This window comes from Saimiri boliviensis, chromosome 4 (genome assembly GCF_048565385.1).
Source record: "Saimiri boliviensis isolate mSaiBol1 chromosome 4, mSaiBol1.pri, whole genome shotgun sequence".
In the NCBI taxonomy this organism is placed as follows: domain Eukaryota; kingdom Metazoa; phylum Chordata; class Mammalia; order Primates; family Cebidae; genus Saimiri; species Saimiri boliviensis.
This window is the reverse complement of record NC_133452.1, coordinates 108215288-108233442: the sequence shown is the minus strand read 5'-3', so window position 1 is coordinate 108233442 and position 18155 is coordinate 108215288. Positions and strand designations below refer to the sequence as shown.

The window sequence follows — 18155 nt, the reverse complement described above, 5'->3', positions numbered from 1 at the left end:
GAAAAGCAATCCACCCTCATTTTATAGATTAGAAACAGAGACTCCAAGAAGTCACACAATTAAAATGTTAGAATTTAACTAAAATGAGAGCTAACTCTAAGGCTATACTCTTATGCTCTGTTTACTATATCAGGTTTCTATTTCTTCTTTTGAATGTATATGGTTAGGTATATAAAAAGAACAAATTTTTAATCCTTTTAAAGTTAGTAATTACTTTGTTATTCCTCACTTTGTCATTTCAAAAAGACAAATCAACATGAGCTAGTCTCAATAATAGTACAAATCTGGAAAGACACTTAGCAGATACAACTAACTTGTTGGAATTATCAAGCAAAAATAAACAAATAAAAAACTAGAATATACAAAGGAATCAAATCAGTCCAGCCTTTCTGTTTTATACCACAAGAAGAAATCTCAGGGTCATTGGGAAACTTAAATAAGGTATAAAAATATACCATTGTATCAAATATGCTAGGTTGCTGTTATGTTGATGTCTTTGGAGTTTAAGTTGTAAACACTGAGGATAAAACTCTCTTAGAAAAAGAGACTTTCCAGTGATTCAGAATGAAGGTCCTTTTAAATGAGAGTCCAACACAGACCCCTTGAATTCCACTCTAATTTGAACAGTATAAGGTCAGATTCCATTGCAATTACCTTGCTCATTATTCAGTCAGTTCACATATAAAATTCTCCTATATAGTAGACCAAAAAAAAAAAAATGAAACCTAGTCAAATTCTAACAAATCATTGGAAAACTACTATTACTTGCTACTAAACATAAAAGCACTGAAAGGTTTTCCAAGACTATTTCTGTATATAAGAGAAACTTAGAAAGCAAATTCTTCTCTTCTGCCCGCAACCCAGAAGGCACAATCAATTTTTTCTGAAGCACCTGAAATATGTGATGAAAACTAAAAGAGTGAAGCCAAAGGAATTTTATAAAATACATGATACCTCTTTCCCTTCAAAAAGGCTAGCTGCGAATTCATATAGACATACTACCAGCTTCATTACTGAAATTTTACAATGTTTGGTACTGTGTTTTTAGGAATAACTTCAAACCGAGTTTGGTATATAATCATATGGCTAAACTCACCAAAGTAAGATGTTCTGGTTCTTCCCACTTGTTTTCATAACACATTACTGTTTCTTGTGTTAAAGGATATTCTTCTGGCTTGAAGTCTTCCATGGTTTGTACTCCTTTTGTACACAGGTCTGTAAAATCACTCTGGCATGCAACTACCATGAAAATTATTTTTTAAAATTTATTACAATGAATAATGCTAAAATATATGGAATTCAAGTGGCATATATATGTGCATGTGTGTGTACATATACACGTACATTTAAATTTCATGTACATTTCATTTAAATGATGAATACGCATATTCACCTATTCATTATATAAATATAATGCATGTTTTGCTCAGCTTAGTTAATACTCACTATTACTATTTTTGTTTCTAGAATTAACTGGCAATTATATGATTTGGAGACAATTCTGAATATAAATGCTATAAAGCTTTTGCAATCTTTATATTTTTAAAATTTGCAATTCACATAAGAGGGAAATTATACTTTTGTTAAAGTAAAACTAAAAATAACAATACAAAGTATTTAAGGGTGAAATCAACTGATATCTGAGATTTACTTTAAAATACTCTAGAAAAAAGTGGAAAAAATAGATGCAATAAAACTGCTAAAAAGTGTAACTGCTAAAGTTACTTGATACGTAAATGAAAGTTCATCATATTACTCTCTCTACTTTGGGGTATATTTGTGTATTTTCAAAAGCATTTTAGAAATTATAAGGAAATTTCAAAAAGTTATGTAAAAAAAATTTAACAGCCTCCTTTTAAGGGAAAAAACTGAGAAAACTGAAAAGGATTTTGAAAACTATTAGGTAATTTAAATTGCAAAAACTACATTTATTTTAAATATATTTCAATGAGTTTCTTTTCCTTCCCTTTCACTTCAGAATTAGTGTACTACCACTAAATAATAGCAATAATATTAGGTTTTGAACAATAATAGCTACTATACCATTTTTTCTTAATGAAAGTTCTTTTTCTTTATTTGGAGAGGACTTTGGCAGACGATTAGAATATATATTTTTTATATCCAGTTCTCTCTCCTTTTCCTGAAAACAAACGCAATACAATTGAGGAAACAGAGTCTCAGTTTAAAACACAACAAAATCCTCACTTTGTCATCTGGTATTTTCTTACCATATTTAAAGATATCTGGTTCAGCTTCCTTCTGCAACTACCAAACTATAGAAAGAAATGTCTCTAGTACACTGAGATTAGGAGAGAAAAATAATTTTCCCTAAAAAGTCTAGTATGTCCTGGAAATTTTAAAAAATTAAGGCAAATTTCATTTTCTACCCATTCTTACCTGACACAGCTAGTATTGTCTTAACTGAGACACACAAATAATTTAGTTAGTATCTCTCAAATATAATTTCTGAAATATTGATGAGTTAAAAATTAGACCATTCTTTTAAACATAGGCATACTTTACCATTTTGAGACTGTGACTTTTCTGCAAATTTAAATAACAAAAAGAAAACATCATAAGATAATGTATAATTTTGCACTATTTTGCCCAAAATTAATGAGTTCCACCTAGAACGCATTAATGACTTCTACATAGAATGAAGAATGCCTGTTTTAACAAAATTAAGTAATTTGCTTTCTCTAAACACTGAATATGAAGGGCATCATTTGAAGCAACTTCAAAAATAATCAATCAATCATGGGATGATATGAGGAAAACACTGAATTATTCAATCATGCAACACAGTGAAGTTCTAGTTCCCATAATTTTCTTCTATGATTTTACAATTTACTTCAGTTTTATCATTCCTATTGGTGTATTCAGTGTTCCATCTTCTGTCTTTGCTTTTAATTTCACTTTGTTATATTGATTCTACCAACATATCTTTTCTAAGTGCTGAAGATAATAGAATTTTGTAAATTATATTGTTCCAACTTACAAATATGAAATAGTATTTAGTGTTTTAAAATATTTAATTTTCATCTAATACACATTATAGAAAAAATAATACAATTTAAAATACTTACTTTTAATTTGTGACATAGTCGCTGTACCTCCTTTTGAAGACCTTTATTTTCATCATAAGCCTCATATGCCCTTTTCCTTTCAGCAACCAACTGTCGTTGAAAGCTGTTAGTACTCAGCTCAAGATTTTTCGATAGTTCCTATATGTACAAACACATAAAAAGCAGTCCTTAAAAGTAAAAAAGAATCTACCAATAAAACATAACACATGGCAGTGTCAAAATGATGTTTTTAGTGGTGCTATACAAGACATACAAATCAGACTGAGCACAGCATTCATGTACCTAAACTGGGGAACAGATTTACCAACAATTTAGTAAGGTATCTAGCCTATCATTCCTATTTCTGCTTTTCATAATAATTTGTAAATAAATTCTTACGGCTGGGATGGTAGCTCATGCCTATAATCCCTGTACTTTGAAAGGCAGGCCTAAGTGGGAGGCCTTGAGGCCAGGAGTTCACTTGAGACCAGCCTAGACAACAAAGCAAGAACTCATCTCTATAAAATAAGAGTTTAAAAATTAGCTGGGCAAGGTGGTGCATGCCTGTAGTTCCAGCTACTCAAGAGGCTGAGGCAAGAAGATTACCCGAGCCCAGAAGTTAATTTAAGGTGGCAGTGAACTATGATTGAGTCAATGAACTGAAGCCTTGGTGACAGAACAAAACTATCTTAAAAAAAAAAAATCTTAAGCACACCCACATTACTTGGGCAAATAATAAGATACCAAGACAGCTAAAATTACACAGCACTACTAAAGCTGTGGAGAGTACCTAGAGTAAAACATCTCTAGATAAATACAACAGTCATTTCTATCCATGGTCTTCAAACATGTTCCATCAAGTTTATAAAATAATTTATGTTAATTTATTTTCTTTTAAAATAAGTTGTCAAGACACCATTTCTAACTTGTGGGTTTTTTTTTTTTTTAAAGCATCTTATAGACAGACAGACAGATTTATTACAAATATAATAAATGTTTATTATAAGTAAAAATCACAAAGAAAAGTAGAAAATAAAAAGCAGTTACAATCTCATCACCTTGTGATAATCACTGCCAACATTTTGACGTATGTAATTTGAGACTTTTATGTTTCTTTCTCACTAAATAATACCATAAACACCTAAGTCAATATACTGTTAATAACACAATCTCTTTTCAATGGACTAGTATTGCACTTTTTAGATTATCATAATTTAACTAAATTCTGCTGTTCAATATTAGGGTGCTTCCAATTTTTCCTAGAGTGAACATCCTAATATAAATAACCTTAATCATTTATTATTGCCTCAGGGTAAATGTTAAGAAATAAAGTGTCTTAGACTTTATCTAAATCAAGAACTCCTGCTCTCTGAGAGGAATCATTAAGCAAATGAAAAGATAAGCCACAGGCTAGGGAAAGTATGTGCAAACCACCGATCTGCTAAAGCAGAAGTCCTTCACCCCTGGGCTGAAGACTGGTACTGGTCAGTTGCCTTATAGGAATCAGGCTTGCACCGTAGGAGGTGAGTGGCAGGAGTGAGCACTACAGCCTGAGCTCTGCATCCTGTTTGATCATCAGCAGAATTAGGTTCTCATAGCAGCATAAACCCTATTGTGAACTGTGCATGCAAGGGTTCTAGGTTGTGCTCTCCTTATGGAGAATCTAATGCCTGATTATCTGAGGGGGAATAGTTTCAGCCTACAACCATCTTCCTCAACCCCATCCATGGAAAAACTGTCATCCATGAAATCAATCACTGATAACAAAAAGGTTGGGGAGCACTGTGGTAAAGGACTTGTATGAAGAACTATACAGAGTTATCCCTCTGTGTCTGTAGGGGATTGGTTCCAGGACTCCTGTGGATATCAAAATCCAGGCGTACTAAAGTTCTGCAGTCAGTTCTGTGGAACCTGAGTATACAAAAACTTGGTCCTCCACATCCAAAGGTTTCACACACTGCAAATACTGTCTTTTATTTCTGCATTTGGTTGTGAAATGTGGAATCTGTGGATATGGTGGGCCGACTGTTTATTGAAAAAAAAAAAATCCTTACATAAGTGGACCAACACAGTTCAAACCCGTGTTGTTCAAAGGTCAACTATATATTACATCTAAACATCTATATCTATCCCACAAAATTCAGTAACATGAAAACAGAAAGCTTAGCAAAAAAAAAAAAAAATGGAGGAAATACATAAACAGGTAATTCACCAAAAAGATATCCAGAGACAAAGGGTACACAGAACAATGCTTCACTGTCTTAAGTCATAAATGAAATACAAATTAAAGCCACAATGTCTAAAATTGGAAGAAGTAAGCATACAAAATGGCAAGGATACATAGCAACCAGAACTGTCATACACTTTTGTTTTGGGAATGCACAATGGTTACAACCATTGTGGAAAACACTTGGCAGTAAAACATATATCTACTATGTTAACACAGTCACTCCACACTTAGGTCTTTACATAGGAGAAATAAAAGCCAGTGTCTATACAAAGACTTCTGCATGAATGTTCATAGCAGCTTTATTTGCAAAAGCCAAAAACTGGAAATAATCCAAATGTCCATCAATGGGATTGATTAATGGATAAATGAAATGTCATATATAGTTATACAATAAGGGTAATTACCACTCAGCGATAAAAAAGAATGAACAATTGATGCTTGCAACAACATGTTTGAATCTCAAAATAATTTTGTTAAATTAAAGAAACCAGGAATAAAATAATACATACTATATGACTCCACATATATAAAGTTCTTAAAATGCAAACTAATTTATAGAGACAAAAAGTAGATTAGCTGAGGAGTTGTGGGCAGGGATTGGTAAAAGGAAGGGAATACAAAAAGGCATTAAATAATTTTTATAGATCATAAAAAACAGTAAAAACAAGTGTGTACATTTTAAACAATGAAACTTCTGGGTTGATAGAATTGTGTACAATTTTAAGGATTTGAAAAGCATTACCAAAATGCCCTCAAAAAAGGCTGTAACAATTTACATTCTCTTTGAAAGTCTAGTAGCCTTTATTTTACTAGATTCTTCCAATAACAGGATACTGTAATTCTTTAATCCATCAGCTTGGCCTTAAAAAGAATACAATTATTTTAATTTATATTTCTGTGGTTACTAATAAAGTTAATTTTCATGTTTATTGCCCATCCATATTCTTCATGAAATGTTTTTGTCATGTAGTAAGAATCTAAAAGATAATGACAAAATGAGGGAAAAGCAAAGAGAAAAACAAAACAAGCAAAAAAGTTAGGAATTTTCCAGAATTGAAGATACAATGAGAGATGAAGTTGGAAAAAGCACCATGATAAAGACTAGATCAGAAAGGAATCATCAACGGATGCTAAATTTTGATGAAGAACAAGATATTTACATATTCTTAAAACAGCTCCACATAGACTGCTTATTGATTCATTATAAGAGAAGGAATAGTCAATGTATAAAGCTTGTTAGACAAGCTGAGCAACACTTTGGGTAGGAGATCAAAATTAAGATTTCTAGTGAAGGTCAGGAGACATGTGACTCCAGATGTCACACATAAAGACGGAAAATAATATCACCTATTCAGTATTCTCACCAAAAATACAAAAACCCCAGTCTATACACAATGAAACATAAGAGAAATGCAAAGTTAAGGATATTCTATTAAATGAATAGGGGTAGAAAGCTGTATGCTTCAAAAAATGAGAATGTCATAAACAAATTAACAGTATGTGGAAATGTTCCAGATAAAAGAAGACTAGAAAATTCGACAATTCAGTACAATACTTGACCTTAGACTGGATCCTATACTGGAGAACAGAAAGTACTATAAAAGACATGATTAAGTCAACTGAAAAAAAATTGTACTGTAGACAATAGATTAGAGGAAGTTATTATATAAGTGTAAATCATAGTGTAACCATAATTTTACTATGGTTCTATAAGGGCATAATCCCTGTTCTTAAAAAATACACACTGATGTATTTAGGGTTAAAGGGCACAATGTATGTAAGTCACCCTGAAATAGTTAAAAAAAAAATTATGTGTGTAAGTGCATATGACACAGAGGCCACACAAGAGATCATGTGTGCATATTGTAAGACAAATGGGATAAAACGTTAAGGGATAAATCTGGGTAAACTGTACAGGAGTGTTCTTTATGCTGTTTTTGGATTTGTGACTCTATAAGCTTGAAATTATTTCAATATAAAATATTAATTTAAACAATCCTATCCCCCCCCCCTTAGTTATTTTGGAACAAAACAAGAAACCATCAAACTTAATGAGAACATGTTTTAAAAAAATACTAGTGCTAAAAAATACTCAATTCCAAATCATAATAACTCTTAACCTGGAATCCACCAAGATCCAGTGAAATTATCATTGAAAAGTGAAGATAAAATATATTCAGACAAATACTAAAAAATGTTGCCACTCAGAAGCCCTCAGTTAAATATATATTTCAGTGAGAAAGGAGGTGAACCCTGAAGGAACAATAACGAACAATGGTGACATGTAAGAAATAATGGTAAACCAATACTGCTAAAATACCAAGGAGAAATATTTTAAAAATTTAAAATACTGTTAAAAGATTGAGTGGGAAAAAAAAAACAAAAAAGCAAAAACAAACTTCTAAATGAGCACTAAATTCAGAAGATTTCAAAGGTGAAATCTAACAAATTTTTAAAAACATATCTCTATCTTTTACTCTCTGTAAAAGAGAACAGAAAGACGGAAAAACTCTGGAAGTCATTCTTTAAAAGAATTTTTATAATCTTCATGTCAATAGTGGAAAAATAAAATCGTATACCATTCTAAAATATAAATAGTGTTGCAAAAGTCCCAAACAAATTTTAGCAAAAGGAATTCAGCAATATGTAAAAATTGCATCACAGCTAAATAGCATCACTTACAAGAAGAAAAGAACAAGAGTAATTTCACATTCAAAACAATCCACAATTTAAAACAAAAACCCTAGTAAGCCAGTAGTAGAAGAATTTTTTTATACATAAATGCAGAAATTCACAGAAAAAGATCCAGAAGGATTAATACTAAGATACTAAAAGTGATGACATCTGAGTGGTAAGAATGAGAATGTTTTTGTCTTTTAATTTTTCTCTAATTAAAAAAAATACATATACTAATAAGAAATTAAAAGTTTCTAAAAATGCTTAAATAAAAATTAAAATGCTTAAAAATATATATATTTAACAACTTCAGAAGAGTAGTTACTTCTGAGCAGGGAAAGTAGAAAAAGGATGTTTGGAGAAAGGATACAGGGAAACTTTAATGTAAGCAAAAACAGCAAAACGTTAAGTAGTTAAATGAATGTTTTTAAATATTCTTTTTTTGTATATTCAAAATATTTCATAAAAAATTAGAAGTACTTTAAGAAATTAAAGAACCTAAATGGATAAATGAAAAAATGGAAATAGTAGTTATCTTTAGCTGGTAGGACTATGGATATTTTTAACCCACTTTTACTGTAAAATTTGAAAACATCTTTAAACAGTTTAATAAAATAAAATGTAAAATACTTAACATTTTTTCCAAAGGACGTATCATAGAATTCTGTCTTGCTCATGGAAAGAAATAAAGGATTAACATAATTTAACAATTTTTGCAAGCACACAAAGGATAAGTGATTTTACCTTCATTTATTTTTTATCAATTAGTAAAGGATTATATATATAAATAACAATATTGCATTTGTTAAAATAAGTCTATCAATGTCAATTGTTTTAATATCTGTTCAGTGTTATTACAGCTTAATTCTAAACACTCAGATCCTTGTGTAAGCAAGGACCCTGGAGGTCATGAGTCCACCTTATAGTAAATGCTTTTTTACAGTATTCCCAGATGGTAAGACATTGAATCTCAGCACAAATAGCAGAGATTATTCTGGTAGCAGAAAGCTTGATAATGCAAAGGGTACTGATTTCATTATTGGACAATTCTAATTATTAGGAAGCTCTTTTGAATGAGTAGAAACCAGTTTCCTAGTAATAACCATTAGATTTTTATTGCCCTCAGGAAATAAATCTATTTCTCTTCCTCCATGTGACAGCCCTTTAAATAATGAAGTAACTTACAGTTTTTCCTAATCTTTTCTATGATTCTGTGTTTCTTCCACTGTTTCTTTTGGGCCAGTTTTTTGATCCCCTGGTTATTCTGTTTGGTCTCCATATGTCACTTTGTTACCTAAAATCTGGTACTTGTTATTAGATGAGATCTGACTAATAAAATTAGAGTTACTATTACCTCCTAGGACCAAGATACCACCATACTTGCTTAACTTCTTCCCTTTTGATTTTTTAAGTGGCAATATGATTATAGTTCATATACTTTAAAAATTGTGCTTTTTTAACTTCAATTATTTTTAAGCCAGGGCTCCCCATAGTATATACATAAAATAGATGAAAAAAAATTGAGGTGTAATAGTTAACCTAACTAAATTTTATCTTGCTTATTTCAGGCCAGATGCTGAGCCTAGGGGGATCAATCTTGGTCTTGTCATCCATCAAATTAGTTGGACCTCCTATTTTTGAACCTGTCAAGAAGAGATCCATCCATTCATTCTTTTAAGAAACACTTAATTTTTTGCGACAGTCCCAAGTGTTGCAAATACAAAATCAAATTAAGACTTGTTCTTCCTGTTAAGGAGCCTGGTCACATTCACTGATATGCTGAAAGGAACAGAGCCTAAGATAGCACTCAAAAGCACCCACCTAGAAATATTCTCTCCAAGTTGACAGCTATTTATTTACCTGCACGCTTTGGGTACAATTACTTACCCAATTGTAAAGCTTTCTAACACTATTTTCAACCAGTCCATACTTCTCCATTAAAATACAAACAAAAATAAAAGACTTACTGAATTTACTACAGACTATCCATATTATATCCACTATATGCTAGTAGATACAATATACAGTTATATCTTATCTTGTATGTAGTATTTAGTATACTATATACTAATATATTGCATATACTATATACATCTATATTCTATAACTGTATAGTATTGAGCTCTATAACTGCATATACTATATAGAATTCTATACAGTTCTCTATACTATATAGAGTTCTGCAACTGTATATTCTATAATTGCATAGTATAATGATATAGTATATAGTATAGAATACAGATATATATTGTGTGTATATATATATATAGGAGAATATAGTAGATATAGTATATCATCATGTATCATTCTAGTAATCCTAAGCAGGGATACGGGGGTCGGGGGGGAGGAAAGTAAGAATCGTTCTAAGTAAGCGATATTTTCCAAAACATTTAAAAATCTGGTAGAGATTTGTATCAAGCTCACTAAATTGATAATTTCTTTTTTCTTTTTTCTTTTTTTTTTTTTGAGATGGAGTTTCGCTCTTGTTACCCAGGCTGGAGTGCAATGGCACGATCTCGGCTCACCGCAACCTCCGCCTCCTGGGTTCAGGCAATTCTCCTGCCTCAGCCTCCTGAGTAGCTGGGATTACAGGCACGCACCACCATGCCCAGCTAACTTTTTGTATTTTTAGTAGAGACGGGGTTTCACCGTGTTGAACAGGATGGTCTCGATCTCCTGACCTCGTGATCCACCAGCCTCGGCCTCCCAAAGTGCTGGGATTACAGGCTTGAGCCACTGCGCCCCGCCTAATTGATAATTTCTAGTATCTACTTGTTTACCTCTGAAAACACTGGTACTTGCCTTTTTCACTTTCTCACTTCTCCCAGTTTTCCTAACTCTCCAATGTACAATGACAAAGGCTCCTGAATCACATTTGCAAGGTTCTTCAGTGCTCTGGAGGATAATTCATCTGAATCCAGAGACTGAGCTCATTTAAATGAGCTATCTATATCTTATTATTTCTTCATCATTTTGAGCAGGACAAGATAGAGGCAAACTTATAATCCAATAGTTCTGCTTCCTCTGTGCATTACAAGTCTGCCCTAAGTAATAGACCTTGTTTTTGTTTAAATGAAACCTGTTTTCTTTAATGAAATCTGTTTTCTTTAAAAATGTTACACCTTTCCTTACCCTGAGCTTTTGTCTTTCAACATACATTTTACTACACAGTATTTACTAGTTAGCACCAAAAATAAAACAAATTTTAGAAGTGGTTTCTGCTCAGCAAATGGCATACAGAGAATTTGCATGATGATAGACTTGGAAAAAACAATTTGTATCTTTTACAGTTTTTAGATCATTTTATCAGAAGATACTTATAAAATAACCAAAATCCTAATATTTTAATTCCTGCTATCATTTAAAACTCTGAATAAAACACAGAATGTACTACTACAAAAGAGGAACCTATTACTCAGCATTTAAATGTGATAAAATTTCAAGGATTTTACTAAAATGATAACAAAATAATAGAGTAACAGAAGACAGAATATTGCAGTTCTACTCCCACACATGAGGTTTAGTGACTCATATGATTCTTTTTCATTTTGTTTCATTGAGTGCAGTGGAGTGCAGCTGGAGTGCAGTGGCTTGATCTTGGCTCACTGCAACCTCTACTTCCCAGGTTCAAGCCATTCTCTTGCCTTGGCCGCTGAGCAGCTGGGATAACAAGGTATGCACCACTAGGCATGACTAATTTTTGTATTTTTGGTAGATATGGGGTTTTGACATGTTGGCTAGGTTGGTCTCAAACTCCTGAGCTCAAGTAATCCATCTGCCTCAGCCTATCAAAGTTCTGAAATTACAGGCATGAGCCACCGCACCCGGCCATGACCTATCTGATTCTATGTGACCTGGAAGAACACAAATAACATCTCTGTTTCCTCAACAGTTCAGTGTTTGAGGTGGATTAGAGAATTCCCCATCAAGGTGTTTCAGAGGTTGCTTCAAGTTGTTACGCATGTGAGTTTCTGAAGTACCCTCTGTAACATAACTCCTCAGTCACTACCACAGAAAAAAATCAGTTTTATCTGGTTGCCTGTGAAGAACTGCCAAAATCTGAAAAACCAATAGACCAAATCGGTAGTTTCAAACCTTTAAAAATAAAAAACAGTAGAACCCTTTAAGTTCACTGAGCTCAATTTGAAAACTATTGCACTAAATTATTTCTACAGGCCTTTCAAACTCAAGAATGCTACCATGCTTTAATGTATTTACCTTTAATTAATGTACTTTTCATACATTTCCCTTTTTTTTCACTCATATATTAGGTGTCTGGTAAGTACCAACCACTGAGCCAGACTCATTATGAACTTTATCCTTAACCGTATTAACAATCACCTGCAGAGTTTTACAGACTGGAAACTAAGGTTCAGATAGATCTAAGTGGTGTATCACACATCATAAAGCTGGAATGATATATAACCAGAATTTGAAACCTGTCTATTTATATAATGTGTGTGTGTGTGTGTGTGTGTGTGTGTGTGTGTGTTTGTGTGAAGTTCCATTGGGAACTTAATAGGTTAAGAGGTAGGTATTAACAGTTTAATTAATAGCCTAATTAAAATATAAGCTAAAATTTTTTAATATGACCTTGAATTCTAAGCCAATAATTTGTAACTCAACTAAGTTAGCGAAGTCCACTAATGTTTCCATATTAAAGATGCTTTCAGAAAAATGCAAATACCTAGTGAATGGGAAACAAAAAATACAAATGCTCTAGAATCTCCTAGAAGGCTAATAACCACAAGAAAGGCCAATTAAATCCTCCCAAAAAGAAAAACTTAACTTTAATCCAAGAACAACTATTATCCAGTAGCACTCTTTACAGTCTTTATATTAACAAATAGCCAAAAATGATTTTTAAAATGCTCTACTGACCCAGGGACTTCCTCTTCTGGGATTTTTCCATTTGTATACTAATTTATACATATAAAGACTTAAGTTTAATGCTTTGCATCTTCTATACTATCTCAAAACAAAAGCCAACATATATATTAATGTTAAAAGAAAAACTTCAGACACGTTAGCACAGTTTACTTGAGCCAATTTACAAACTGGTCAGCACCCAGAACCAGAATAGGTTCAGAGTGACTCCAAGGTTACCAGATGGTCAGGTAACATTTATGGGCAGAAAAAGGAAAGTGACATACGAAGTAAAGAAACAGGTGGGCTGGTTACAGCTTGGTATCTGTACTACTTGAATATAGTTTGAATAGTTGGCCACAGGGATTGGCTGAAACTCTGTGACTGGTACAAGAGTCCTTACAGTCTGTTTACATATCCAGTTAGATTATACGTTGCCATGTATGGAGAAACTTTTAGGCCAAACTTAAAATATGAAAGATGGCAGTTTGGCCCAGTGGTTCATGGCTGTAATCCCAGCACTTTGGGAGGCTGAGGGCAAACCACAAGGTCAGGAGTTTGAGACCACCCTGGCCAACATGGTAAAACCCAGTCTCTACTAAAAATACCAAAAATTAGCTGGCTGTGGTGGTGGGTGCCTGTAGTCCCAGCTACTCAGAAGGCTGAGGCAGAAGAATCACCTGAACCCAGGAGGTGGAGGTTGCAGTGAGCCAAAATCATGCCACGGCACTCCAGCCCAGATGACAGTGCAAGACTCTGTCTCAAAAAAAAAAAAAAAAAAAAAAAAAAAAAAAGGCAGCTTTAGGCTAAACTTAAATTTAACATTAATAAGGAAAAGACTCATCACACTATGATATATCTACACAATGGAATAATATGCAGCCTTTAAAAAGCATGAGACTGATTTTTGTTTGTGTGCAAAAATACACACATATCTATCTAAATATATGTATATAACACAATAATATGTAAAGAGTGCCAAAATACACTTTTCAGTGAAAAAAAAGTATTGAACAATGTGTATGATACACTCCCATCTGTGGTACGAGAATGAAAAATGGACATTAATATACCGATATGAGATTGCACATATAGCAACAATTTCTTAACGGTGACTGTTTCTTCAGAAGAGGCTTAGAAAGCATAGCATAGAAGGGAAACTGATGTGTCACTGACTATCTTTTTGTATTATTTGAATTTTAAGCCCCTTTTTAGTGCTTGTATTACTTTTTCAATTGGAAAGATATCTTAAATATTAACACAAAATTGCCATAATACTTGTTCTACCTAAATGGGTAGTTTCTAAGGACACTGCAAAGTTTATTTTCTGAAACTGTTTTAAGCTTTACCCTTCAAATACAAATCTCATAATTTCATTGTAAATCTTCTCCCTCCAGAAAAGGTAAAAATATACATAATAAAATCTAGTCAGTTCTTTGACTATACAATAAAAAATTAGCAGAATCTCAATGAATAATATTTTATCTTCTAAGCAATTATTCTTTTCAACAATAGGAATTCTTCATTTCTCTAACATTAAATAATAGACATAATAAGGATTTAATTGGAAGGCATAAATATAATTTACCATGTTAAAAACACTTTGGCATATGAAAGGCTTAAAAGTATGAATTTAGACTCATCAGATTTCTGAACTGAATGTCACCTCAGAAATCATTCCATTTAATTTCTCAGATGAAGCAACTGCAACCTGGAGGTTGGGAGAACTGTGCAAACTCAAGAGTCAGACAACAACAGAGCTAACCTGGTTTGACCATTGTTCTGTCCTAATTAGCTTCATTTGTTAGATAAATGCAGAACAGGTAGGAAAAGCAAAGGTAGGCTTCTGGATTTGGGTTTCTAAAGGGTTAAAGGGCAGAAAAACTTTGAGAGCAGATTCCAGGCCACTACAGCAAAGTAAGGCAAGGAAACTTGAAGGCAAGTGGACCTACCCGGCTCAATACTAGACAGTTCACTTCCAGTTCTGAATAAACTAGGAAGAGTAAAGAGAAGATAATGCTGAATCAATTCTTATTTTAAAAACTGGTTTACATGGGAAGCAATATTATTAACAAGCAACACTTATAATACACATACTTGAAAGCAGCTCTAGGGTCAAGAGAATTTGAATGCCAATCTCTTAGAGTAAAATCTACTAAAAGAAAAAGAAGTCTATTCAAACATTCTTTCACAGCTCCATGATACTGAGGTGTATGTTGATACTCAAGCATTCTGCAAAATCTTTAGAAACTTTTTTTTTTTTTTGAGACGGAGTTTCGCTTTTGTTACCCAGGCTGGAGTGCAATGGCACTATCTCGGCTCACCGCAATCTTCGACTCCTGGGTTCAGGCAATTCTCCTGCCTCAGCCTCCCTAGTAGCTGGGACTACAGGCGTGCGCCACCACGCCCAGCTAATTTTTGTATTTTTAGTCGAGACGGGGTTTCACCATGTTGACCAGGATGGTCTCGATCTCTTGACCTTGTGATCCACCCGCCTCGGCCTCCCAAAGTGCTGGGATTACAGGCATGAGCCACCGCGCCCGGCCTAGAAACTTTTTAAAAAGGAAAATCTTGTTTCATTTTGTTTTTCTGACAAAGTAATTCATTCTGTGCCAACTTATTGTTAAAATGAGTTGTTTTTTTCTATGTACTAAATGTGTGCCCTAGTGTACTGGAGTCCTTTTAATAACTATGCACATGTTATTACATTTATGATCTTTTCATAATGCTTGAAAGATAGTTTCCTATTTCATGAATATGGTTTCTTATGATAGTTACCTTTCATGATATTTGCTTTATGACACACTGTTGGTCATAGCTATGACTGATCTGCTATTGCACATCCCTGATCAGGAATACGACCCCAATGGTTAAGTCTTTCTTATAAGGCATTAGTACAGAACTGATGCCTTTACCTTCAGCCCCTATTTGAGGTCAGTCCCTGAACCAGCAAAAAATGGTGCAGTCTGGCAGTCACTAAAAGAAACTGCACATTAAGGGTATTACTAATGAAATTGCTAACAAAGAACTGCCTATGTTAAGTCAGTGATTCATAAAGAATGATGTGAAAACCCTTAAAGGTCCCTGAGGCACTTTGGAAGGTCTTCAAAGGCAAAACTATTTTATAATAATAAGACATTATTTGCTGTTTTCACTCATATTGTGTCACAGGTATACAACGGAGTTTTCCAAAGGCTCCATTGAAACATATACACATTTGGAAAGTCTGCATAACTCAATGAACCAGTATTTTCCAAATGACCAATGTGTGGTGTAAAACATCCATTGAAAGACAACCAACGAATTTTAGTGTATCCAAATACAAAAAGTTCCTTAATATGGTCTCATATTCCACATCACAACTCACCATTAAGAAATCAGTTGTTGGCCGGGCGCGGTGACTCAAGCCTGTAATCCCAGCACTTTGTGAGGCCGAGGCAGGTGGATCACGAGGTCAAGAGATCGAGACCATCCTTGGTCAACATGGTGAAACCCCGTCTCTACTAAAAATACAAAAAATTAGCTGGGCATGGTGGTGCATGCCTGTAATCCCAGCTACTCAGGAGGCTGAGGCAGGAGAATTGCCTGAACCCAGGAGGCGGAGGTTGCGGTGAGCCGAGATTCGTGCCATTGCACTCCAGCCTGGGTAACGAGCAAAACTCCATCTCAAAAAAAAAAAAAATCAGTTGTTATGCTTTAGCATATCAAAAAAGAATATCCAGTTATCTGAAAAGGCTACTAAAATACGCCTCCATTTTCTAACTACTTTAGACACCAGTGTGAGACTCAATTTTCTTCATACTTAATAATCACAACATAATGCAGCAGATTGAAGCAGAAGCAGATACGAGGACCCAGCTGTTGCCTATTAAGCCAGGCATTTAAAAAAAATTAGAAATATATAAAATTATGCCACTCTTGTCCTAATTTATTTTTGGGTTGGGAAATATAAATTTTTTTGTTAAAAGATCTAACATATAATGAGTTGCTTATTACTAAGTGTATTAATACAATTTTTAATGTTCTCAAAGTTTAATTCTAATGTGGTAAACATCAATAGATATATATAAACAAAAGCTAGGGGAGATGTCAATAGTTTTTAAGGGTATAAAAGGGTCTTGAGAGCAAAGGTTTGAAAACCACTACTTTATATAACTAAAAAAGTTTTTTTCTATAAAAGGCTGTGTGTGGCCGGGCACAGTGACTCAAGCCTGTAATCCCAACACTTTGGGAGGCCGAGGCGGGTGGATCACGAGGTCAAGAGATCGAGACCATCCTGGTCAACATGGTGAAACCCCGTCTCTACTAAAAATACAAAAATTAGCTGGGCATGGTGGTACGTGCCTGTAATCCCAGCTACTCAGGAGGCTGAGGCAGGAGAATTGCCTGAACCCAGGAGGCGGAGGCTGCGGTGAGCCGAGATCGCACTATTGCACTCCAGCCTGGGTAACAAGAGCGAAACTCCGTCTCCAAAAAAAAAAAAAGGCTGTGTGTTACAGTGTTATTTAAATATCACACGGCATATGTATCTGCATGGTAGATGCACCTGACAGCAATAACTAAACTTAAGTACACCCTGAGAATGATCCTGCATGGCAGAAACACCTGAATGTGTATTCAGAGTTCCAAGCAGTGGCCACTCAAGAGATTCATTCCTTACCTGTGAGGAACACCTGAGCCCCTGGCCTGTTCCATGGAATGCTGGCCATACAGGGGATCCAGACCCTTTGTTTTGGGTTAAAAGAAGTTACCAGGTGGAGGCTGTTAGGGGGTGGAGGTTAAGTGAAAAATGCTACATCAACTGCATGCTTCTGCAAGAGGTGGCAATCTACCATCCAGTCCTGTATGCAAGTTACACTCAGTAAACCTTATGTCTCATTTGCTGGCTTTGGATCTCTTTTTTGGCCTCTTGCCATTCCTATCAAAGTTAATAGGTGCCCAGCATGACAACATATTAAATTGAGGCTGATACACTGACAGGACTTTATTCAATAAATTTATTGATGTAACAGCCAAAATAAAGGTATAAAGTCAACTCTAAATAAGGAAGTAAGTATATAGACTGAGATAGCTGTCTGCCCTTTCTCAAAAAGTTTAATCCCATCAAGTATTTCTCCATCCCTGGTCTATGGCTCGGAACCAGAGCAAACGATATCTTACAAGATAGGCTTTAATTTCTGAAAGAGGACAGACAACTGCCATGGTAGTTATCCCCACAGATACCTTTGGCTGCTCACCTATCTAACCATTTATTCATTTCTAAACTACTACACTTGTAAATTACTAACATTCTAAGCATTGTCTCACTTCCATCAACT

At 34.1% G+C, this 18155-nt stretch overlaps 1 protein-coding gene across 2 annotated transcripts in view; it reads right to left on the bottom strand.

Annotated features, from left to right (window-relative positions):
* LCA5 (lebercilin LCA5) overlaps window positions 1-18155 on the bottom strand; it is a 67787-nt gene that overhangs the window by 5792 nt on the left and 43840 nt on the right. For both annotated transcript variants that reach the window (XM_003923265.3, XM_074398027.1), the window contains 3 exons: window positions 3087-3224; window positions 2044-2140; window positions 1097-1239 (listed from right to left, as the gene is read on the bottom strand). In XM_003923265.3, the coding sequence (XP_003923314.1) occupies window positions 1097-1239; window positions 2044-2140; window positions 3087-3224 (378 nt within the window). The remainder of the gene's footprint in view (window positions 1-1096; window positions 1240-2043; window positions 2141-3086; window positions 3225-18155) is intronic.